At 40.5% G+C, this 26401-nt stretch overlaps 1 protein-coding gene across 13 annotated transcripts in view; it reads left to right on the top strand.

Moving 5' to 3' along the window:
• Positions 1-26401, top strand: part of MAP7 (microtubule associated protein 7) — a 178470-nt gene that overhangs the window by 48421 nt on the left and 103648 nt on the right. The window contains exon 1 of one of the 13 annotated variants that reach the window (XM_045499759.1): positions 24030-24186. The exons of the other annotated variants lie outside the window; for them this stretch is intronic. Coding sequence (XP_045355715.1) covers positions 24165-24186 — 22 coding nt within the window. The 5' untranslated portion in view covers positions 24030-24164. Of the gene's footprint in view, positions 1-24029; positions 24187-26401 lie in introns of those variants that run through there. 13 annotated transcript variants of the gene reach the window in all.

The following is a 26401-nucleotide window of genomic DNA, read 5'->3' as shown; positions in this document are numbered from 1 at the left end:
GTGTGTGTGTGTGTGTGTGTGTGAGAGAGAGAGAGAGAGAGAGAGAGAGAGAGAGAGAGAGAGGAGGTGAGGGGGAGAGGGAGAGAGATGACCTTGCATGATGGTTTCCACAGACACTAGGGCAGTTCTGATCTGGAGATGCTTGAGCTCCATATTACTGACCCCAGACACCCTCAAGAAAATTTCCTGTCTGCTGACATGGCAGCATGAAGGGGTCAGTCATCTCAAGTTTTATTTCAGAGGCTCACTGTTTTTTTGTTTGTTTGCTTGCTTGCTTTTTAGTGGAAGAAACAATAGGTTTATTTAAACCTGTCCTTTGTTACAATAATGAGAAACCAAAGGGTTTTTGTTTTTTTTTTTTAATTTTTTTTTAACATTTATTTATTTTTGAGACAGAGAGAGAGAGAGAGCATGAACAGGGGAGGGTCAGAGAAAGAGGGAGACACAGAATCTGAAACAGGCTCCAGGCTCCGAGCTGTCAGCACAGAGCCTGACGCGGGGCTCAAACCCGGCGAAGGTTTTTTTAAGTTTGATCTTTCTAAAAATTTTTTGACATTTTTATTTAAATTTCAGTTGACATATAATATAATATTAGTTTCAGGAGTAGAGTTTAATGATTCATCACTTATATATAACACACAGTACTTGTCACAAGTGCCCTCCTTTAATGCCCATCACCCATTTAGCCCATCCCCTGCCCACCTCCCCTCCAGCAGTCATAGGCCCCCTGTTAAGGATGGAGCCATCCTGTTTCTTGACCACTTATTTCCTACTTTGTCTGTCTCCTGTCAATGTAACTTCTGTGTCATGTAAACAAGGACTCACTAAGGAAGGGCTCCTATGAATTAGCTATAGCCTTAGTGTCCATGAAAACTACCAGAGAGGAGAGTAACTGTTTAAAGATTTTTTTAAATGTTTATTTACTTATTTTTGAGAGAGACAGAGCACAAGTGTGGGAGGGGCATAGAGAGAGAGGGAGACACAGGATCTGAAGGAGGCTCCAGGCTCTGAGCTGTCAGCACAGAGCCCGATGCAGGGCTGGAACCCAGGAGCTGTGAGATAGATCGTGACCTGAGCCAAAGTCACTTAACTGAGCCACCCAGGAGCCCTAGGGATTTTTTTTTTTAGTTGTGGTAAAATACACAAAGCATAGCATTTTCCATCTTAACTGTTTTAAGTGTATATAGTTCATTGGCATTACATACACTCACACTGTTGTGCAACCATAGGATTTTTTTTAACAATGGGTTTTTCTGTGCAAAGATCTCTACTGTGCTTAGTCAGAAATTTCTCCCCAGAAAACCATATCTCTTACCCCAAGGACAATATAAGTAAAATGTGTCTGCTAAAATAACTGAGTGTATCAATTCACTTTTTACAATTAAAAAAGACTCAGTATTACAACTGCCACCAAATCTGTTACTAAATCTGTCAGGATCCTAATTTAGCTTCTGCATATCGCACTCTGTGAATGCAGCCTTTCTTGTGTTAAATCCTCATATTTCCCTCTTCTGTCTCCTAAGTAACAGTCTATTTTGAGGTGGACTGCAAGACTGAAGGCACCCATTATCAGCATGCTTGGTTCTCTAATGATGAACCAAGCCCAATGGATGGATGTTGATTCAGCCCAATGGATGTTGATTACCTACTGTGCTAATACAAGAGGATATTTTCAGTTAATCTACAATGTCATGGACTTCAATCTCCTAAAAAAAAAAAAAGTGGTCTTATATCTGACGAATAAAAATAGAAGGGTGTTAAGAACTCTAAAGGTATTAATTAGCTCTAACCTGAGCGGTAGGTATACATCTCCATTCTATAGACACGGTGTCTGAAGCTCAAAGTTTCAGCTCTGTTGCCTTTCTGTAGAATGGTGTCGGATACTGGATGGAATCTAGTGTCTTCATTACACTTATGGGGACAGAAAAACAGGGGTGTGGAGGATGGGGACCCACATACTTCTGTAGCAAAGCACTAATCCCATATGTTTTAGAGTTTTGAAAAATAATTGAATCATAGTGAGAAAGATATGATAATCTCAGTATCAGTTTTGAATGTTCCATAGAAGTAACTTTGCAAAACTTTGAGATAATTATTGCAGAATTGTGGCTTTTAAGATGAAGGTTTTACCAATTAAGAAATCCCTTAGCTCCCCTTATTCAAATGTTTATTTTTAAAAGTTGATGATAGAGATTACATTCAGTATGCTTCTTAGCACTATAAAGGATAATAGTGTTCAGCTCTGCATGATTTTATTCAAGAGATTTTTTCAGTCTCTAACAGAATTTTTGGTTCTAGAACATAAGGTCCATGAATTTTACATAACAAAATTATGTAAATGTATGTATGCTACTTTCTGTCCAGTGGCATTTCTTCCTTCCAGTTAGGCAGACAGGAAGTACTTTATCTGATAGTGGTCTAACTGGCTTTTGTGTGAGCCACTGCCTTTACTCCTATGTGAGAGTATTTTGAATGAAAACATCGTTTGACATTTCTTATTCATCTCTTTGGTTTTCAGGAAAATTTCTTAGGTTCATCTAGCAAGATTAAGATACATAATTTTATTTTATTTTATTTTTACTTTTGCTGTATTTTATACTTCTTGCATGGAGATAATGTCCTTTATACTATAATTTTGAAATGAGTTCAGTCTGTTTTTCATCTTGTATCTTTTCAACCCTACCGATACAGCTGAGTAATCAGAATGAATCCTCCATTTTTCAAATGAAAAAACTCAGAGAAACATAAATACCTTTTTCCAAATTCCCAAAGAGAGCTAGTAGAGCGAGGATGATATTCATAGGTACTATAAAATCCTGTGTATGAATTTGCAACAAACCAAGCTTATGTGACAGAAAGTTTCCCTTCTTTCTTCATGCATCAGAAAATTGGAAGTACGTGGTTCCAGGAATTCAGTAAGATGAAAATGAGCTTTAAATTCAAACCTGCTTAGTATAATCTGGGTAAAGACACTACCTGCAGTTCCTAACCTAGAACTACTGTGTTTCATATTATTGGATCCAAAAACTAAACGAGGTGATGGCACATGTATTATATTTGCTGTTTGTGGTATATAAATTCCACAAAGTCCCACATCAGAGCTCTTTGTTTGTATGAACTAGCTGTCTCCTATGGGAATATAAGCTCATGGACAGGAGAGCAGGACAGAAAAGATGTCTCTTTTCCCCCCAATTTCCCTAGCAACTTAGCTAAATGTTGATAATATTGATCATTAACAATGTAGAAGCTCCCAGTGGGGATTATTGTGTAGAACGAGTACATTTAATAGCATGGCTATTCTGCTGTTTCCCTTTAAAGTCATTCTTTCAGATCAGAATGTGAAACCAAAGCGAGCTAGCCAATCATGTGGTGGGGCGGGGGGGAACTACAGGACCATTATTTTAATGTTTTTGCTTTTTGGTTCTTTTCAGTATTTAGGATTTCCATTCAGTATAACCCGCTAAAAGGATTTCGTTTCATACGATAAAAAATGACTTTGGAAAGTAAATAGAGGAGAGTGATATTAAAGCTCTACTTTTATCCTTCAGCTTTGTTCTTGCTTATTGGTGATGCTAACCTTCAAGGGATACACAGGTTGCTCATCTGGTTGTTTTCCTTCATCTGTGCTGTTGTGTAATGGCTGGCCATAGTCTGAAGTAGCTGTCAAGATAAACTTAGCGATGCCATTTAGTAGACTGGGCTCAGGCACCACGGGGTGTGAAATCTAGGTCACTACTCATAAGCAGCCTTGTCCTAGGAACAAGAGGCTTGCTGGCTGTCATATGTCTTGCCCAAATGGCTCATCTTGGCACTTGAAATCATTGGCATAAATTGGGTCAGGTATTGAACTATATGAAATTGCCATTTTTGACCGTTCTTTACCTAAAATGATAATTTCTTGTTATTCCACACAACACTAAATACAATGAATGAAACCTGTTTAAATTTTACACTCTTACACTATAATTTCTAAGCCTTTTCATTAAGTACTATTACCTGTTAAAAACATGTTCAGTAATCTATGAGAATTTATACAGGTAATACCTCTCACTTGAAGCAACATCATTATTAATGGCAAAGATAACCTAGGAGGATAGGGGTGGATTTCTAGAACTTAGGGGAGAATTAAGGTACAACACATCACAAAGTCCTAACGTCGGTAATGCCAGAAGTCTTTGCAGTGTGAGATATGCATCAGAAAAAGGAGTGGTTATTGGGAAAAGGGGGGAGGGATGCTTCCGGGTAAGGTGAATATTCCAGAGGGGGAGAGAATGAGGGTCTTGCAGGGCCAGCTGCAGCGGGACAAAAATGGGACCCCAGACCCTTAAAAGCAATGAGATAGGAATACGCCATAGCACCAAAGTCAGCTCACCTTCCGAGCAGCACAGGTATGTGTGTGGGAAGAGTGAGGCATGTGAAAGTCTCTGCTTCCCACTTATCCTGAAAGAGTACATTCAGATTCACATCCTAAATGAGCATGCTGTTTGCTGATGCCTGAAGTCATCTATCTGAGGGATGCAGTTTTTGCTTAGCTAATTAAACAAGTAAAATATAAATATCTGAAACAATCCATATCATGTGTGATAACATTGAACTGCAATCAACTCAACAATTAAGGGCGGGGAAAGAAAAGCCCTCATCAGATCATTTGGTAGTTGGATGTGGGGGAATACTCTATCTTAATGATATCACTTAACATACTTGTATCAGTAAAACAAAAGTTACACGCATAATCAGAGTAACTTTTCCCTGGATCTTTCATTTCCCCATATCTAGATTACATCACTAGAATTTCATCTAGCTGTGTAAGAAAATCCCAATGGCGTTTAAGTGGGATGTTCTCGAATCTGCATAGTTATTTTCCGTTCTTAGCTCCTCATGTTGCTTGTGGCACTTCTGTTTTGGAAGCAGAACCTAATAACTATAGGATTAATAATAACAGCATATGACTGTTGAAGGTTTAATGGTTGGTGTCCTGTACTGTTTTGTGACTTTGCATGTAGATGTAGGAAGATTTGATTACTCCTTACTGGCTCACAAAGCCTTTCCTGTGCCAGCGCATGGTCACAATTCTGTATGGAAGTGGAATTGTATACGTCTGCTGGCTGTCTGTAGTTCACAGGTGTCTTATGGGTCCCTGTGGAAGAGTTGATGCTTCCACGGATTTGGTGTCATATGCTCGCTGTCCTCATTCTTCTAAAGGGCTGTGCTGTTGCCTTGGCAACTCTGACGAGGCAGGCGTTCACAACCGTAATATAGAAAGTAGATTTTAGGGGCGCCTGGGTGGCGCAGTCGGTTAAGCGTCCGACTTCAGCCAGGTCACGATCTCGCGGTCCGTGAGTTCGAGCCCCGCGTCGGGCTCTGGGCTGATGGCTCAGAGCCTGGAGCCTGTTTCCGATTCTGTGTCTCCCTCCCTCTCTGCCCCTCCCCCGTTCATGCTCTGTCTCTCTCTGTCCCAAAAATAAATTAAAAAAAAAAAAGTTGAAAAAAAAATTTAAAAAAAGAAAGTAGATTTTAAATCTTCGGATTAGAAACCTACTGGCAGAGGACAGTACTCTCCCTCCCCTAGCTTTTGGTTAAGAACACATCATTTTAGTTGAGCGCAGCCTTTAGTTTTAAATGCTGTTCTTCTGAGGGGAGCCTGGGTGGCTCAGCCAGTTAAGCGTTCGACTTCGGCTCAGGTCATGATCTCGAGGTCCGTGAGTTCGAACCCCACGTCGGGCTCTGTGCTGACAGCTCAGAGCCTGGAGCCTGCTTCAGATTCTGTGTCTCCCTCTCTCTCTGACCCTCCCCCATTCATGCTCTGTCTCTCTCTGTCTCAAAAATAAATAAACATTAAAAAAAAAAAAACTTAAAAAAAAATAAATGCTGTTCTTCTGAAATGTGAAATTCCTGAGATTTCACGTATGGCTAAATACTACCAAGTGCTTTAATCACAGATCAGCTTCTTTATCCTAGTATATATAGCTCTTTAAAAGAATCCTTTAAATTCTTTACAGTCTTCTGTTTGTGTTTTAAGTTTTTCTTGCCTTTGCAGATGATTCTTCCTTCCCCGTACCCACCATACCCTTTGATTATAATTTTCCTCATCTTAAAATCATAGGGTGCTCAGGAAGTTCCACTGGGATGCCTTCACCACTCCTGGTCTGCCTTTGTATTCCCAGCGTGCTGGCAGTTTTTTAAGTTGGTTATCCTAAAGCATTTACATTTATCCATGGTGGAAACACAGAACGCCATGGGGGTCTGCCTGCAGAATCACCAGGGTAAGAAATCCGATGTTAGAGAGCACTGTAATGACGCAGGACTCCAGCATATACTGTTGCCAAATAAAATGAATAGCATGAAGAGGTAAAGTGAGGTTATAGGCTTAAGCCAGAATGGAAAAGAAAGGGATGGAATCATTATTGTTGGGGATGAAGGAGCAACTGTTAATCAGGTATTTTCTGATTAATAGCAACTTAAACATACCTTTCTCTAGTTGAAGATTTATAAGTTGCTTTTCAGGATATAAGTGAATTTATACAATTTCTTAACCTCTCAATACAATAGGGATTGATTACCTCCTTGCCATGAATGGAGGGATCAGATTTCATGAAAAAATACAGTTTACCCTTGGAAGGTAGAGAAATGGCCATAATTTGGAACCATTTCTGATGTTGATGAGGGAAATTAGTACCTACTTGAGGCTCTGGTCCTATTGAAATATAAATTCTGAAAAACAAATTGCAAAAAGAGAGGGTTTTGAAGGTAAGCATGGTCTCTGGGGGGGATGGTCATGACTAAAATTTAAAAATTCCTAACTCTGTAATGCATGTGTTTCCTATAATGTATTCTTTCTCATAGTATGTGAGAACTTAATTCAGACATGCCTAGCATGGCACATAGCAAGAACCAATAAATATTTGTGGTTTGGCTGGAAAAGATATTTTCTATTTTATTTATTTATTTATTCATTTATTTAAGAGAGCACACGCGCACAAGCAGGGGAGAGGGGCAGAGGGAGAGAGAGAATTTTAAGCAGTCTTCACACTCAGTGCAGAGCCCAATGCAGGGCTCCACCCCATGACCCCGGGATTATGACCTGAGCTGAAATCATGAGTAGGAAATTAAACTGACCGAGCCACCCGGGCGCCCCTGTTTTCTGTTTTAAAAGCAAGTAGCATTTCATGTTATGGATAATCTTTTTTTTTAAGCACATCCTATCCATGAAATAAATGTAGAATCATTATTTGTTTCTGCTACATTTGGCAATGCAAAAAAAGAAAAAAACCTTTCTGAAAAGACTGCCAAAATAGTGTCACTGCCGTCTTCAAACTTGAAAGAGTGGCTAAAAGTGTGAGATGTTAATACTTAGCATATGGGTTTCTTCAGGAATGGAAAATCTTGTACAGGAATGTTACATAGCAGCTACTGGAAACTTTAAAAAGAGATTTTGAAAATGAAATCAGTTATAGAACTTTGCCTTTGGTGAGATATGTTATAATTAGCTCAATATGAACTTAATGTGAAAGTAAATAAAGTGTGAGCTGCCCTTTTCCCATAAGACTTGCCTTTTTTGAGATGTTTTTTGAGGGGGAGGTCTGCTCCCAGAATAAATCGGCCTGCTCACCAGACTTTGACAGTCCACGTTAGCATATGGAGTGAGGGCCTGTATCAGTGGTCCAACCTGAAACATCTTTTCTGCTATCACTGACAACTGGAGCACAGAAAATCATGAACAGAATAGTCTCCAGGCATCTCTTACTAGTTATGGCCTAAATATTTTAAATGTAATGTACATTTTTCTGGTAAGAAAAGTAATAAATATTGTGAGACACTTAAACAGAGAAGGATTAAAGTTGTTTTTAATTCATCTGTGATCTCACCATCTGCACATAGCTACATTAACATTTTGGTATCGATTATTCTGGCCTTTGTAAACGTGTGTGCTGTGTGTGCACGTGTGTGCACGCACACGCACACACTTCTATCATTGCCTATGTGGCTTTACGGCCTGTTATCTTGCCACTTAGTGTTAGAAACATTCTTCTAGAACAATTATATGCTCTTGTTTCGAATTTCTGTCAACTTTATGGGCAAAGAAATGATGGTTTGTCGTCTTAATTTGCATTTGTTTGATTACTGGTGATGTTAAACATTTCTTATCTGCTTGTTAGCATTCTTCTGTGAATTGCATGTTTATTGTGACATTTTTCTGTGTGGGTGTTTATCTTCTTTTTATAAATAAAGGATGCCTTAATCACATTTTAGAGATCTTCTCCTTTTAGCATTTACAATTTAATACTGTCACGGATTTTTGTTGTTTCGATTTTTGTTGTTTTGGGAACAGCGATTTTGGTAATCTATTTCAGAGAGTTGATTTGGGAGTGCCCGTAGGTGGTTCAGTAAGAGCCACGCTAATATGGTTTCAGAGACCCAAGTGTGACCCATCAAGCATAAACACAAACTGTGAAGACCTGGTCAGTCCTAAGGCTTGAGCTCTGGGGCACACAGCAGCCTCAAAGCTGGGGCAGGATTAAGCCAGTTCAGATGCATTCAGCCTGCTGCATCTAACTAGGTCAGTCTGCAGTGGCCCTGACAGACTGTGGGGCTATTTTTGTCAGTGTTTCTTCTGCCCACGAAAATTAGAATTGAGAAGAGCTACAGATGCTTCCCATATGGTTGCTATTAGTGAAATTATGTACAGAGGATTTAATGTGAAAAAAGCAAAGTAAGAACACTCAAATTATTTAGAGACCTAGAGGGCTATCCAGGGGACTTGCACTCTCTAACGATGCTTCCGTTCCAGGAAGGCAGCTCCGTGTTGTGTATGGCGACCTCCGTCCTGTTCTTGTGAGTCTAGGAAGGAGCCTCTTTTCTGGTGTTCATGATTTTGCTCGTCTCCTAATACAGTACCTCATGAAGGATTTGAATGTAATTTTTTTTTCTTTTTTCTCCCCCCCCCCCCAGATTTTCCCTCCCCCCAAAGAGACATCTGGACATTTGCATACTTCTGACCATTACCCATTGACTAGTGAACCAAGCGATAGCTGCCCCCTTTTTTCCTATATCTGGGAATTAGAGAGTTTCCATTTGCAATCAGCTGGCCTTGTTCTTAGAACGGTTTGTTTAGACATTGCAGGGAGCGGGCTGTGAGGGTTTATCACTCTAATTGGTCCATTAGATGTACTTGGTGTTTCACAAGGTTCTAGGGAGTGGAAAATATGTTCATCTGCAACAGACTTGTGGAGCCTACTAATGGAGTTTCATATCTATTTTTGCCCTCTGTAAAAATGCATTATGGACTCATATTTTAGCGAATTAAAAAAAAAACTGTAGTAGGATTGATCATTAAGTCATCAAATTTAGTTACCTTCTCTTAAGGCAATCAGGTGACCTCTAAATTTGATTTCTACTACATTTCCGTTCAGTCTGCTTATCCCAGTACATTGGACCTACAGAGAGAATTTACTGCTACATTGTTTTCATTTTATGAGAAGTATCCTGTTGAAACAATAGCATTTAAGTGTCTTTTAAAGAGAATTCTGTAATATAACATAAATATACTATAGACATTTGTAAAGTGTGTTGCAGATTAATTAATACTGCCACACACACAAAAGTCCTTTTGTCAAGTAAGTTTGGGAGACTCTTACTCCCAAATTTTACTTGCTGTACTATAGGATTCCTCAAAACATTAAACATAATTTTGTGTGTTGTAGTTCCTCACAACAGGAGACAAGTTCCTCCCATTTTCCCAATGTGTTCACTATCAGAACACCTCTTTTTGGAAAGCATAACTCAGAGCACAGTCTCAATAAATCCTGAGCCATGGTGTAAGCTTTTAAATAAAGATTATCATTATGATTCACAGCTTGAGAAGCATTTAATGTGGTTAAGTTTCTTTATTTCTCAGTATTTATAGGTATACAAATATCCCTGTTCAAGTACACAAAACATGTTTCTTTGTGCCCGGTATTGGTAAAGGAAGCAGAGGAATTTGGTCTAAACTTTGATACTTTAGATAAGAAGGATTAAATAAATGCATATGACTCTTGGGGAAGAGAAGGGAAGTGGGGAGAGAGAAATGAGATTCTTTTCTTCAGTTAAAAATGACTCAGACCATCATGACATTAGGTAAGTTATTCTAGGGTCCAACTAAAGAAGCTTTGATTCCATTCGAAATTGGAATGTTTTACTCTTTAACACGATGATATCTAGTTATTAGTTTACCTTAAGGGGGAAAGTGTGAACCTGTTTCTTTTTGGTTTTGTGTTCAACGACAGTGCCAGTACCAGATTTTTTAATATGGTTTGAGCTTCCAAGTATGAGGTTCATCCTGGTCCTGGGAGAGCAGTGCTGACCTACCAAGGATGGATCTTTCAAGGTTTAGCTTGAGCTGAGAATAAGAATCTCCAGTCAGTTGACGCATGGTGTGGGGAGATTGCTCCCTGAAATTCCCTGAACTTCCTCAGCATCTCCTCTGCTCCAGATTGATAGATTCTATTTCCCTTTGCCACCCAGGGCCAACTACTTTCCCTCTCAAGTTGCTCTTTGCTCAGCTTTCATATTTACTTTTGACCGATTTTATTATTTTATTGAAGTATAGTTGACCTGCAATGTTCCTTTAGTTTTGACAACTCTGTTATGTTATGCTATGTTCACTGCAATGTGGATATCATCTGTCACCACACAGCACTGTCACAATACCATTGACTGTATTCCCTCTGTGGTACCTTTCGTCCCTGTGATTTATTCCATGACCGGAAGTCTGTACCTCCCACTCCCTTTACCCATTTTGCCCAGCCCCCAGCCCCTCCCTCAGCAACCACCAGTTTGTTCTCTGTATTTATGGGCCTATTTTTGTTTTTTGTTTGTTTTTTTAAATTCCACATATAAGTGAAATCATATGCTACTGGTCTTTGACTTATCTCACGTAGCATAATACCTTTGAGGTCCCTCTATGTTGTCACAGATGGCAAGATGTCATTCTTTTTTAAGGCTAGATAATATTCCATTTTGTGTGTGTATATATATATGTATATGTATACATATATATATACACACATATAAAACATCTTCTTTATCCATTCATTTGTGGGTGGACACTTAGGTTGCTCTGTATCTTGGGTCTTGTAAATAATGCTGCAGTAAACATAGGGGTGCATATATCTTCTCAAATTAGTGTTTTCATTTTCTTTGAATAAATAACTCAGTAGTGGAATATGTGGATAATACAGGATTTCTGTGATGGAAGCCATCAACAGAATGAAAAGGCAACCTAGGGAACGGAAGAAGATGTTTGCAAACAACATATCCAACAAGGGGTTAATATCAAAAATAAATTTAAACCTCTGCAACCAAAAAACCAAAATAAATAAACAATCTAATTAAAAAATAGAGGACCTGTTTACAGACATTTTTCCAAAGAAGACCTACAAATGGCCAGTAGACACATGAAAAGATGTTCAACATCATTAATCATCAGGGAAAAGTTACAAAGTCAAAAGTCATTTTTTAAAATACCAATAATGAGGGGCGCCTGGGTGGCGCAGTCGGTTAAGCGTCCGACTTCAGCCAGGTCACGATCTCGCGGTCCGTGAGTTCGAGCCCCGCGTCGGGCTCTGGGCTGATGGCTCAGAGCCTGGAGCCTGTTTCCGATTCTGTGTCTCCCTCCCTCTCTGCCCCTCCCCCGTTCATGCTCTGTCTCTCTCTGTCCCAAAAATAAATAAACGTTGAAAAAAATAATAATAATAAAATAAAATATCAATAATGAATAGGGATTCAGTGACCTTGGTTTATTTTATTTTATTTTTTATTCCATATAGTGTCTAACCTACAGAAAAGCTGAAAAGTTACAAGAAATTACAAACAATTCCCATGTTCCCTTCATCCAGATTCCCCAAATGTTAACATTTCGGGAGATTTATTTTTCTTTCCCTCCCAGTCTTTTAAATTACTATATTACATTTATCAAAATTAAGAAATTATAACAATTAATGCAATACCATTGTCTAATCTACAGACCTTATTCACATTGCACCATTCAGCCCGGTGATGTCCTTTATAGCAAAAGACAGTCCAAAATCATGCACTGCATTTAGCTGTTGTGTCTTTTTATTTTTTAATACTTCCTCAGAGCCTGCCTTTGTAGTTCATGATGTTGACGTTTTTGAAGTATTGAGTTACTTTGTAAGACACCTCTCAGTTTGGGTACAGTTGTCTGATGTGTTTCCTCATGATTAAATTGAGGTTATATACTTCGGACAGGAATGCCACAGAAGTGACTTTTTGCCCTCAGTGTATCATTTTAGGAGGCACATTTCGGTTTGTCCCAATCCTAATGATATTATCCTCTGTCACTCTGTCAAGGTGATGTCTGCCAGGTTTCTCCACTGTGAAGTTACTAATTTTTGTTAGATAATCAAGTATCCTCCGGGACTATGTAAATATTCTGTTCTTCCTCATATATTCACTCGTTAGTTTCAGTATCAGTGATTCTCATCCGTTAATATGTTAGTTGCCAAGGGGTGCCTGGGTAGCTCAAGTCGGTTGAGTGTCCGACTTCGGCTCAGGTCACGATCTCGCAGTTTGGGAGTTCGAGCCCCGTGTCGGGCTCTGTGCTGACAGCTCAGAGCCTGGAGCCTGCTTCGGATTCTGTGTCTCCCTCTCTCTCTGCTCCTCCCCCACTCATGCTCTGTCTCTCTCTCTCCTTCAAAAATAAATTAAGAAAAAAAATGTTAGTTGCCAAATAGTGACTTCCTTTTTCTTTTTCTTTTCTTTTTAGAGAGAGAAAGGGAGAGAATATGAGCAGTAGAGGGAGGGAGGGAGGGACAGGGAGAGAGAGAGAGAGGGAGAGAGAGAGAGAGAGAGAGAGAGAGAATCTTAAGCAGGCTCCATGTTCAGCACAGAGCCCGATGCAGGGCCCAATCCCACAACCCCAGGATCATGGTGACCTGAGCCGAAATCAAGAGTAGGACAGTTAACCGACTGAGCCACACAGGCACCCCGCAAATAGTGACTTTCTAATTCATTGTTCCATCTACATTTATTAGTTGGCTTTTACTGTAAGGAGATTTTCTTTCTTTCTTAATTGTTTATATCATTGTGAATTCAGGGATATTTAATTCTATGGATTTTAATGCTTTTCTCTACTTATTTTGATGCTCAAATTGATGCTTAGCATCAAAGCCTTAGAACTGTTCGTACCTTTGGGGCATCTGGGTGGCTCAGTTGGTTGACATCCAATTCTTGATTTCAGTTTGGGGTCATGATCCCTGGATCGTGGGATCCAGCCCTGTGTTGGGCTCAGTACTGAGTGTGGAGCCTGTTTAAGATTCTTTCTCTCTCCCTCTGCCCCCGTCCCCTGCTCATGCATGCTCTCATTCTCTCTACAGACAAACAAACAAACAAACAAACAGACCAAAAGCTGTTCTTATCTTTGACTTAATGATTCCTCTTAAAATCTAATCTACAATTTATGTATAAAAGTGTGGCGAGGAATTGGAATAACTTGAATGTGCAAGATGAAAATAACTAAGCATGTTTGAAATATCTGCAGGGTTTTTTTTTTTTTTGACATAGAAGTCATTACTAAAATTTTAGAACAAAATGTTATATGGAAAGCAATATATGTAGAATAGTTTAAATTGTGTAAAATCCAGAGAAACAAATCACACCTCTACTTACCACGTTGATACAAATTTCACCTGGCGTTACATCTTCCAAACAGGAAGTGTTCATTCTTTTCCTCAAACCTGTTTGGTCCTCCATCAGGTCTGTCTCAATAAATGTTCCACCCAATGCCTGGTTCTGCCTTTCTGTCTCCCCCACATCTAATCTATCAGTAAGCGCTGTTGGTACTACCTTCAAAGTATATCCCATCTGCCTTCTATGTCCTCCTGCACTACCATTCCTGGTCCAAAAAAACATTTGCTGTCCCCACATTATAACTTCAGTGGCTGCTTCTGCACTGGCCCTTCCGTATGTGCCACAGCACCCCCCCCCCCCCCAACCCCAGCCAGGCTTTACACAGCAGCCAGAGTGACCTTTTAAAATTATGGATCACATCCTGGCACTCCTCTGCTTAAAACTTTTCTCTCCCAATGGCTTTTCATTGATTTTAATGTAAAATCCTTATTACCAGCAACAGTACCTGCTTTTCTTCTTTCTTACCATGGTGTCACCCAGTTGACTTTCTTTTCATTCTCTTCATACTCATTGCTCACTCTGGCCTCAGGACCTTTGCACCTTTATACTAATCCCTCCATCTCTGTCTGAAACACTGTTTTCTTGGCTTTTGGAATGACTGGACCTGCCTCCTACTTCCTCAGGAAGGCCTTTTCTGACCCCTCCCCCCCCCACTACCTAACATCTCCTATCCCACCCCCAGTATTTTTTGCATAAGGTGGATCTTATTTATCAATCTATTCTTTCCTGTACCATGTATCTACATCCACTGGATGGAAGAGTCTTGAAGAATGCTTGGCACACAGCAGGCACTTGGTAAATGAATGGTCTAGTGAATAAATTGCTACTGTCTCTGAAGTTGCAGTGAAAGGGGCTCTCTCTGTTTCCAACCAAAGATGCAGAAGTTCCACTCTAGGCATGTGTCCTATATACGTTGATAATATTTGTGTAACTCTGTGGGCAGCCTTGTTTATAACATTGGAAAATTGGAAACAATGTAAATATACTACATAAATCATGGTGTTTTCCTACAGTTCAGTATTGTGCAACCATTAATAAGGGTGTTTTAGAAACATAGCTGATGAGGAAATAGGTCCAGAACATAAAACATGTTCCAAAATATGATATGAAGATCCCATTTTTTTTTTTGTATTCTACACATAAACACACATACTTCAAAAAAATCTATAGGAACAGACACTAAAATATTTACAGTGGTTATGTCTGAATTTTGGGATTGCAGCTTTTGTATGTTCTGTTGTCTAATTTATTAGTTACTATTTATTGCCTAATTTATTATCTTTTGAAATCTATACCCTTGCCCCAGCATTGCTAAAAATGACCCAAATACTGGAGGCCAGGTCATTGCAATGTGGTATGCTTCTTGAGCTTCAGCTATGCCCAGAGCCTTTCACAGGGTAGACAGATGAGTCTGGTAACTCCCCTCCTTTGGTAACAGTGTCAGAGGAGTGTCATCAGCGTGTTTGTGGCTTAGAGAAAAGACAAGCACTTCTGAGTGGGAAAATCAGGGTAGACTTTATGGAGGACGAAGACATTGGCATTGGCTCTTGAAGTATTTAGAAGATCTGACGGATGATTGAAGAGAGAAACCCCATAGAAAGAAGAGCAAAAGTAAAAGCAAGGAAAGAAAAGGAGAGGGAAGGAAATCATGAGGGCATGTTAAAGAAGTAACACATGCAGTCATTCTGTAAAAACGGGCCATCTGGGGGAGTGTTGGGAAGTGGTTCTTGAAAAGTAGATAGAAATACCTCGCAGTGGCCTTAATCTGGCAACTAAGGTGTTTAAGCAGGGAAACGATGAGCAACTAGAACTGATTTTTCAGGCAACTAATCTGACAGAGCCAAGGAATTGAAAGGGGAAGACTGGCAGTGGTGAGACCGGTCTGGACGCTGAAGATGGAGACAGAATGGTGAGGCTGGTTGAGCCAAGGCTGCTTGCCCAATATGTCAGATAGGCTGCTAAGCCCGACTCTATTTAATAGGAGAAAACCCTACACTATTTGAATGCTCTTATTTCCTGGTCACTTGCCACAGGGTCATAAGCCTCTTATAGTCTGGTCATGCATATAAAGTAGGTTATAAGGTAAAAATTTGTATTTTGAATATACATTTGACATTTTCACTTCTCTCCGTCCCCCAACTTCATTACGGCATTACTGGTGCTACTCACTGAGGACAGTATAATGTCTGGGGCTAGTGGGTGGGAGAGAAAAGGCTGAATGATCATGGGCCGGGATATATAAAAAAGGAAACCTCAAATTGTGGGGGTTTTTAATATATATTTTAATGTTTATTTTGAGAGAGAGAGAGAGAGAGAATGCACACAGGGCAGGGAGGGGCAGAGAGAGAGGGAGAGAGAGAATCCCACAGGCTCTGCACTGTCAGTACACAGCCCAACACGGGGCTCAATCCCATGAACTATGAGATCATGACCTGAGCCTAAATCAAGAGGCATCAACCAACTGAGCCACCCAGGCGCCCCTCAAATTGTGTTTTTTTAATGTTTTTATTTTTGAGAGAGAGAGAGAGAAACAAGTGGGGGAGGGGCAGAGAGAGTGGGGGGCAGAGGATCCAAAGCGGGCTCTGTTCTGACAGCAGTGAGCCTGATGTAGGGCTTGAACTCATGAACCGTGAGATCATGACCTGAGCCAAAGGTAGACACTCAACCACCTGAGCCACCCAGGCGCCCCATCAGATGATGTTTACTTGTTTTTTTTAAGTGAAAGATGTAAGACGTTTTGTACAAGAGTTTCTTACATACACAGACAATTTTAGTTCCCTGAAACTACTGAGACGTTTCAGGCCCAAGTTCTGAAGGCAAATACCTGAAAATATTACATTGGTTTTGGGTTGAAGAAATAGTTAATGTCCCTTTTGAAACTAGGTCAAGTTTTTTAACTTTATCTTCTGCTCTAACTCAGGACCCCAGCTGTCAGGCTCTCCCAGAAATTTACAACAAAAGATGGAGAGCTCCTCTAATACTTGGTTACAAATCCCTCATGTGGAAGTGGACATTTAAAGCTTTGAGAAGTCATAAAAAACATGTGGAGAGATAGCTCAGCAGAAATTCTTTTCCTTGAAAGAAGCAATTGACCCTTTCTAGCAGCTTTATAGCCCCAGTGATCCAGACTGGGCAACTTGACTTTGCCAAAATGTTTAGTAAGAACTGTTGTTACAAGCATAAAAAATTTAAGTGACTTCCGTGTAATTACCCCTAAACTACTGTGCCTCCTTGCAGGTGCCACAGAAAAGCTGGTTATAGCCTGGGACATGTCTGTAGTGGGACAGGAAGAAGGTTGAGAGGGTTTCATTACTGGTATGATGAAAAGGTATCAATGTAAGATAAAACTATCTCTTATTAGTTTGGTAAAACATAGAGTTTTGGCCATTCCTGTGAAGCATAGAACAGAAAGGAAAATTACTTCTGCAATTTGAGGTCAGCATACAGGACTCCAGGGTTATGTAAATGTGGATTTTAAGAAACAGACAAACATGTTGTGCAATTTTCAAGAACACATTCTTGGGAGACTATAGATGCTGGAGAGGGTGTGGAGAAACAGGAACCCTCTTGCACTGTTGGTGGGAATGTAAACTGGTGCAGCCACTCTGGAAAACAGTGTGGAGGTTCCTCAAAAAATTAAAAATCGATCTATGCTATGACCCAGCAATAGCACTGCTAGGAATTTACCCAAGGGATACAGGAGTGCTGATGCATAGGGGCACTTGTACCCCAATGTTCATACCAGCACTTTCAACAATAGCCAAATTATGGAAAGAGCCTAAATGTCCATCAACTGATGAATGGATAAAGAAGATGTGGTTTATACATACAATGGGATACTACTTGGCAATGAGAAAGAATGAAATATGGCCTTTTGTAGCAACGTGGATGGAACTGGAGAATGTTATGGTAAGTGAAATAAGTCACACAGAGAAAGACAGATACCATATGTTTTCACTCTTATGTGGATCCTGAGAAACTTAACAGAAGACCATGGGGGAGGGGAAGGGGGAAAAAAGTTACAGAGAGGGAAGGAGGCAAACCATGAGACTTTTAAAAACTGAGAATAAACTGAGGGTTGATGGGGGGTGGGAGGGAAGGGAAAGTAGATGATGGGCATTGAGGAGGGCACCTGTTGGGATGAGCACTGGGTGTTGTATGGGAACCAGTTTGACAATAAGTTTCATATTAAAAAAAAAAAGAAAAGGAAAATAAAACATTGTTGCATGGAATCCACTTTTTACAGAACTGACTGACCTGCTCCGATAACCAGCTTGTGCACCTTCTGTCACTCTCCAGGGCACTACAAAGTGGAAGCTAAAAAGCAGCTTCTTCCTTTTCCCAGCATCCTCTGGGGACTGTCTAAAGGAAAAAGAGAGTGGAGTTAAGATAACTTTTGGGAAGGAAAGTAAAACAGAGTGCTAGGTGCGTTATAAATGTTGAAATCAACAAATTACCTCCCAAAGCTACACTCACTACTCTTTGAACACAGAAGAAATGGAAAAAATCAACAATTAAGAGTAAGATGGGGGGGTGGTGTCTGGAGAAAGTGACATATTGCAATGTTCCTCAACTGACATTGTGGTTAGGAGCAAGTTGCCATGGGATTTGAAGCAGTTCAGAAGTCTTCAAGTAAGACCCATCATGATCAAAATCAGTGTATGGCAGACAGTCTAAACGAACTGGGTCTTTTAATTAATTACGCGTACCAAATCGGGATGGTTTTTAGCTTTTAAAAATTTCAGCGAAACTTAAGTTCCTTTATAAATTGAATCTCTGCTTTTACTTTTCCATAAACAAAATCTGTTTCTTACTATTTGCCTTCTAAAATAGCAATAGCCACGGTCCAAACATTTTATATTAAACACCAAATTTGACCAAACACCCTGAGTTTTTAAACTGCGCCATTTACGGGGCGCCTGGGTGGCTCAGTCGGTTAAGCGTCCGACTTCAGCTCAGGTCACGATCTCACGGTCCGTGAGTTCGAGCCCCGCGTCGGGCTCTGGGCTGATGGCCCAGAGCCTGGAGCCTGCTTCCGATTCTGTGTCTCCCTCTTTCTCTCTCTGCTCCTCCCCCGTTCATGCTCTGTCTCTCTCTGTCTCAAAAATAAATAAACTTAAAAAAAAAAATTAAAAATAAATAAATAAATAAATAAATAAATAAATAAATAAATAAATAAACTGCGCCATTTTGATAATTGTGATAATCAAATCTAGTATATGTGATTTTTTTAATGTAAAATATTTGCAGATATTCAGGAAAAGATTTTAAATTCTTACAAATAATGAGAATACTCTTTACATACTAAATGCTTTTCTGGTCTAAGGACTTAGCCTGTCCATGTTCTTCAAACTATTGATAGAACCACTAGATTTTCGTCTATACATTTATATATTCATTCATATACTTGTTATTACATGCACACACACACACCCCTCTGATGTTTTCTAAGGAGTGCAAAACAATGCTGGATCACAGTTTTCTGTGGAATAAAGCTTTGTTTAAAAAAAAAAAGCAGATGCAGCTTAACATCTTATTAACATAAGAACTGTTGTTTTATAAGAACTGTTGTTGTTGTTGTTGTTTTTCCTGTTAGTAGCCAAAGTTGAGGAAAAATAAGAAAAACAAAGAGGAAGCAGGGTGAGTAAATAGCACATTTGATGAGGGTGTCCTCACCTTGTCAGGGCAAGGTGCTCTGAGGCGTTAAGGGTGATAGTGGGGACGCAGATAGGAGCAAAGAGCTAGTGAACCAACCATCATCTCTTCTACAGAGCAATTTTAGGAAGCCTCTGAGGGACGCAGGTAGTCAATGAACAGGAATTGAGGGAGTTGACAAAAGGGAAGAGGCCGGATTCCTCAGAGTCATGGCAAACTGTTCTATGGTCAAGTTGGTAATTCACCACCTGTGCCATTACAAAATATTTACCATATTTTATACTGAGGATTATTATGTAATATAAATAAATAAATATTAATTTCCCTTTAATGTTTTAGGATTTATGTATTTATTAGTTTTTGGAAATTATTATATTTAAAATTTTTTTTTTCAACGTTTATTTATTTTTGGGACAGAGAGAGAGCATGAACGGGGGAGGGGCAGAGAGAGAGGGAGACACAGAATTGGAAACAGGCTCCAGGCTCTGAGCCATCGCCCAGAGCCCGACGCGGGGCTCGAACTCACGGACCGCGAGATCGTGACCTGGCTGAAGTCGGACGCTCAACCGACTGTGCCACCCAGGCGCCCCGGAAATTATTATATTTTAAAAGTGATTTCCATTCCCTTAAATCTGAATTATAAACTGTCATTTCTGCCTTCATTTACCTGCCAGTATCCTGCACTGGTACTGTTTTGCTATGTATTAAAAATGAAACCAAAAATGAACGGGTACGCTGAGGCCTTAATTTTGAGAAAATAAGAACAGTGATGTGTGGGGTTAGAAATGGGCCTCTTTCTAAGGTAGTTACCGTGCAGTTACAGTTTGAGATGAGATGTCATTGACGGTGCCCCCTGCTCCACATGCTGGGGCACAGATGTCTCCTTGAGCCACTTGTCCCATAAAACCCTTTATTCTCTTTCCTCCCTTGTTAGCATTCAGCTGTTTTTGTGGATGAATGCGCCACCATTGAGTTCCAAACTCTTGTTCCTAAGGGAAGAGTGGCACACTGTCTCCACACAATGTCACCTCCTGTCTTCCCTGCCTGTCTTCTCTCCTCGTGGTACCAGCCCTTTCCCGTCATCAGGCGACCCTAGCCTCCTGGCTGCTCGGAAGTGAGAAGTCACCTACTTAGGGTGCTGATGCTGTAGGAGGTCATGGTGTAGGGATTAGGCTTCTAGTTCAACAAGTTACTCCCTTGTAGAAATCGGAGTCCTCACCTATAAAATTGACATGATAACAGGGTTGTTGTGAGATTAGACCAGTTCCTGTGTGTTGTGTATGCTGTGCCACTCTTTGGAAGAATCTTCTCCTCCCCTCATCTGGCTACTTCCTATGGGTAAAGGCCCTGAGAATAATGTCTGACGTATAATAGATCAAGAGTTCAAATTTTTTTTTTTTAATGTTTATTTCTGAGAGAGACCGTGCAAGTGGGAAAGGGGCAGAAAGAGAGGGAGACAGCTGATAGCACAGAGCTTGATGTGGAGCTCGAACTCAGGAACCGCGAGATCGTGACCTAAGCCAAAGTTGGACACATACCTGACGGAGGCACCCAGGCGCCCCAAAAGATCAGGAGTTTAAACGGTTGCTTTTATTTACCGTGGCATGGGGGGAAGGAATCTGCGCTTCCTAAGGCAGGCTTTTCTTCTGTTACCCCTACTCTTTCCTAACAATGTCAGCTGTGCACACAGCTGGTCAGTATGGAAGGATGGATGTGATGGCAGGGATGGGCACTGTGGAGAATTTCTGAGGAAATTGGATGGAAAGTAGAAATAGAAGAGGCTTAGGGAAAGTAGCCAGCTGAGGGGAGAAGATTCTTTCAGGGAGTGGCGGCAGCGTGTTCAACACTGATCATGTGAGGAGAACCAAGTTCAGGGAAACACCACCGACCACAGCCGTCTGTGAGGCCAGAGAGGAGGCTTCCAGGTAGACCCATAGCAGGCTGGGCTGCCGGAGTGTGGTGAGAAAGACAGCTGTGAGGTCCTGGAGACCTGCTGGTCTTTTGTGCCAAGGGGGCTGGAGTTTATCCTGGGGAAACTGAGGCATTCAAAGAAGTTACACGATCATATTTGCATTATAGAAATGTTAGTGTCACGGCTGTGTCAGCAACTGGTTTTGTGGGCTCAACGCTTGGAAGGCCATCCATAGGCCAGTTAGGAGACTCTCGTGACAACTTCCTGTTCCCTCAGAAGTTCTTCTAATCTCCCATCAACTGGGAAACAGATCACCAAGCTAGTTACATTTGAGTCTGAAATATGAATACAGGTTCTGAGGGAGGGAATGATAGGTTTTTTAAATTTGTGAATGGGAATTACTTTTTGTTTGATAAATTCCCAGTTCCTGTCTTCTGTTTAAATCAGCTGTCAGGTGATTAGGGTCTCACTCTTAATATTAATGGAGCCCTACTGAATATATGGGTGTAGAATTATGGGAAAGTTGATATTTTAATAACAGGCCTCAAAAGTTCCTGAAATTAAAGCCAATACAGTCCTTTGGTTAGTGCTTATTACTTCCTCATGAATTTCTTTGCTCCGATTAGGCAGAATTGGAGAATTCTTCCACTTCTTCAGAAATTCAGGCAGTCTTTGAATATTACTTATACCCCAGCCATTCTACCGAACATGACCACAGAGAAGTTTGTGAGGCATGGTCTGTGGCTTCCAGTCCCAGTGTAGCAGACGTGGACCCACCTTTCCTGTTGTGTCTGTCTCCTATCTCCCTTGCAGCATTAAGGTCTACTGGAAAAACAAAAAAAAAACCAGTGCATCAGTTGGAAGACATGGGGGACATAAACAGACACATAGCAGAAGAAGATGGCCTGCTATCCAGCACCCTCCTGCAGGAGCCGGGCTTGGAGGGGAAGCAAGGGGGAAGGTCACCATTGATTTGGAGCCACTAGAGCTGTGATTTTTTTTTTTTTTAAACCAAGGGTAATTTTGCCCCCATCTCCCCTCCCTTCCAGGGATATTTGGCCAAGCCTGAAGACATTCTATCTATCTATCTATCTATCTATCTATCTATCTATCTATTTATTTTAATGTTTATTTTTTGAGAGAAAGAGAAACAGTGTGAATGGGGGAGGCGGAAAGAGAGAGAAATAGAGAGAGAGAGAGAGACAGAATCCAAAGCAGGCTCCAGGCTCTCAGCTGTCAGCACAAAGCCCGATGTGGGACTTGAACTCATGAACCGGCAGATCATGACCTGAGCCAAAGTCGGACGCTTAGCTGACTGAGCCACCCAGGTGCCCCTGAAGAAGCTTTTTGATCATCTTCGCTCTGGGTGTGGGTGGTGGTGGTGGTGGTGCTGTTAGCATATACAGTATGTCCTAGAATGCTGCTAACCATCCTGTAGTGTCCTGCAAAGCTTCCTCCCCTTCCCCTGCCCCTCACATCAAAGATTATCCTGTCTAAAATACCAGTAGTGCAAGGGTTGAGAAACTTTGCACTAGAGGTGTTGTCTATACGGGCTGTGTTTGGAAATGTAAGCATCTGGTTGGGGGAAATGGTGGTACTTAGGCAGCCTTGGAGATGTTGGGGTGGTGCCGAACTACAACTGACATTGCACTGGCTCTTAGTAGTTTCTAGTTCTCGGGGCATTAAAACAGGTTGATTGCCAAGTCCAGTGGGTGCCTGACCCTCAAACGTCTTAGAAATCCTCTGTGTCCAGTTTCTTTAGTGGGTCAAGTCCTGCTACTCAGGAAGGATTAAAAGCTTGTATTTTCTTCTAGAAATTGTATTTCCTTCTTCAAATGGGACCAGTTGCTCACCCAAATTCATTTAGTTCATTGATTTTAATCAAAGTATTCTGGCCCCCATGGCACATGTGTTTAAATCGTATAAGGGCCCAGGAAGGACTTGACAGGACCCTTTTTCCTCAGTTTCCCCTCTTTGCCCTTAGACAAAAGCCATTCTTAAGATAAGTCTAAGGTAAAACTGTGATAGAAATTTTGAGTCCAATATTTACAGTGCAATTTATCACTGGCTTTTTCTTAAAAAAAAAAAAAAGAGAGAGAAGTATAGGTCCCCAGAATTTATCTAAAAGTAATTTCAAAAACTTCAGCATTTATATTCATTGACTGTTCCCCTCCTCTGTGAAGACCTTCAGAATTTCCCAAACTTGCTAAAGCGAGTCAGTCTATTGGAAACTTCTGAAGAGAAGCAAAACTTCATTTCACGCGGCCTTTCATCAGCTCCATGCCTATTCTCAGGGAAGGGAGAAGAACAGAGGTCTCTCTGCCTGACTGACCCTAAGTGAGCGCCTTTTCAGATGCCTTTGGTATGGGAACAAAATCAGCCATAATCTTCAGGGTTTTAAATGTCATTTTCGATACATCAGGAGACCAAAAGGCAGAAAAGTCTGGGAAAATAATAAATAACACTTAGATGGTTTGGGAAAGCAATTAAGTTTTTAATTATGTGCTTAACGCACATCCTGTTTGGGGCCCCAGCTGAGTTTGAATCCTTGTGCTTGAACTGATGTTTAGCAACCATTTCTTAACCAGGAAGGGCCTCCCCGACTCCCAGCCCACACCCATTTGAGCTTCACTGGCTCTTTTGAACAGAAGCCATTCTCACTTTTTACTTGGTTCAGTGAACAAGGTTACTGTGTAAAAGCAGTGTCTGTGGAGCTGTGGGTCTCACTGCCCTTGTCCCTCCCCCCCACCCCACCCCCAAGTGTACCTCAAGCTGTGTGAGGCGGAATACTTAGGATGATTAAAAGGGCCCTTCACTGATGATGTGGTGTTTGCCTGGCTGAGGAGCTCAAAGCAAGAAGACGGAGACATGCAGCCATGTTGCAGCCTATTCCAGAAAGGAATTTAGGATGGGGGACCCTAAGCCAGACTGTAAGTTCTTGGATTCAGTAAGGAAATTCAGGAGCCAGGCAATCTTTACACTGATTTTTAACACTTAAAACAGGCAACCATACACAGTAGAAAATGTTTTGTTTGGGGGGGAAGAAACGTGCCGATTTTAATGTTCTTAGAGGAAGGAGTGGGAATTGTTATTAAATAGGATGATCTTTGTTTTTTATGTTCTATAGATGATGGGTATATACTTCTGTCTATGTTGTCCTGGAGCCATGGGACAGTTTCTGTGAACATTATGGGCAAACTATCATTATTCTCCCTTTTCCATGTTCCTACTTTTTTTTTTTTTTTCCTTTTGGGAAAACCCAAAATGAAAGCCCTGACATTTCCTAGAGTCTCCTTAAAGTGCAGATCTGGGCCATCACAAGCTGCACACACACTTGTGCTGCCGTCCAAAGAAAATTTTAGCACGTAATTTATTGATGATTTCTCTCTCTCTCTCTTTTTTTTTAAACATTTGACATGTTTTTAAGTAATCTCTACCCCCAACGTGGGGCCTCGGATTCATGACCCTGAGATCAAGAGTCACATACTCTACCAACTGAGCCAGCCGGCCAGCCAGCCAGGCGCCCCTGATGATTTCTTAATGCTCTTAATATTTGTATCTGGATCAGATCAGGAGAATTTGGAGAAATGGTTGTTTTTCTATTTAGAGGGGTATATTTGGAAAGTTCTGTTTTTTCCTGCTTGAAAAGAAAAATCTTATTTCCCTTGCCTACCTTTTGGTTTCTTTGGGGTTTTTTTTTGTTTTTTTTTTTGTTTTTTTTTAAATCAAATATTGCCTATATTTCCCTTTTGGATTTCTCTTCACCAGAATGCTTTCATTTCCTCAACACGTAAACAGTGACTCACATGGGCTTTTACAGACAAAACTATAGGCATTGGAATCTTAATAGTACCTGTTGGGGCTATTTTTATCCCCCTATTTGCTTCTCTAGAAGTTTCTTGATGTAGATGTTTTATCAAATTTTATTTTTCAGAACAATAAAGATGCTTTACTCACTAAATTACTTGTCCTTACAAAATATTATGTATCTTCATTTTCATAGGTAATATTTGTAAATTTTGTCATAAAAACACATCTGATCTAGGAAAGAAAGGTTATATATAGTGTCAGTATCCAGTAACCATTAGGAGATGGAGTGTGGTGTGTATAAATGATTTGCTGTTGGTATTTTAGGATTATAAAATGAGTCAGAGTGGCATATTAGATATATCTTTGTAGCTAGATCTGACTTTTCCTTTTACCTTTGACACTTAATAGCTCTGTGACTTCAGACAAGGTATTTATATTCTATAAGTGTGTTGGTATCATTATTACACAATGAGAATTATCTCTAATTTGCAGGATTCTATGTACTTGAAAGAAATAAGATGCCTTACTTAATGCCCAGTTCCCTAGAAAAAAAAAATATCAGTGTTATTAATGTGTGTATTAACTCATTTTCTGTTCCATTAACTCACTTTCCAATTCATTTTGTTACTTAATGACTATTTTTTGGAGACCTATCTTTCTGTGTGGAAAGCATATTTATGTATAGTACTGAAGTATTAGGATTAGACATAGTCGCACACACAATAAGCACTGATTTTCATAATGAATTATTCAAGTGTGATAAAATAAGATTGCGTCAATCAAATGAAACTCAGGTTACTCAGTAAGAAAATAGGAAAAATGTCTCTGTACACTCCGTGGCATCCGCTCCACTCATTCATGAAAGCCCACACAGCTGTGGGAACAGAACCTGTTGTCGACATCAAGCTGCTATGGAATAACTGTAGGAGTTTTGAGTGACCCCCCCCCCCCGCCCGCCAGACAAAAACTGTTCTCTGTAATTATCCGACCTATCCTCACCTTCGCACTTATCATTGTCTGATGTAATAATGTGTACTGTGTTCCCACGCTGCGATATATGCTTGATGGCAGCAGGGAGTTTTGTCGGTTTCGTTCACTGCAAGGGCACCTGCCAACCTAATCAATCTATCGAGTTAATGCATCAGTCCCTAGTCTGCAGTAGGGCCACACCTACTCTTTATAAAACACACAAGGTAACAAAATCGAGGATACAGTTTTATAGCTAAAATAAAGAGCCTCATAAAAGCACTAGCAGTTTGTTCCAACTTTTGGAAGAAAGGAAAAAGTCAGCACGAAGTGTTACCATCTTCTGTTACAGATGATTAACGGTGTGCC

This window comes from Leopardus geoffroyi, chromosome B2, assembly GCF_018350155.1.
Source record: "Leopardus geoffroyi isolate Oge1 chromosome B2, O.geoffroyi_Oge1_pat1.0, whole genome shotgun sequence".
Classification (NCBI taxonomy): domain Eukaryota; kingdom Metazoa; phylum Chordata; class Mammalia; order Carnivora; family Felidae; genus Leopardus; species Leopardus geoffroyi.
Note: the sequence above shows the minus strand (reverse complement) of the source record. Positions and strands in the feature narration are given on the sequence as shown.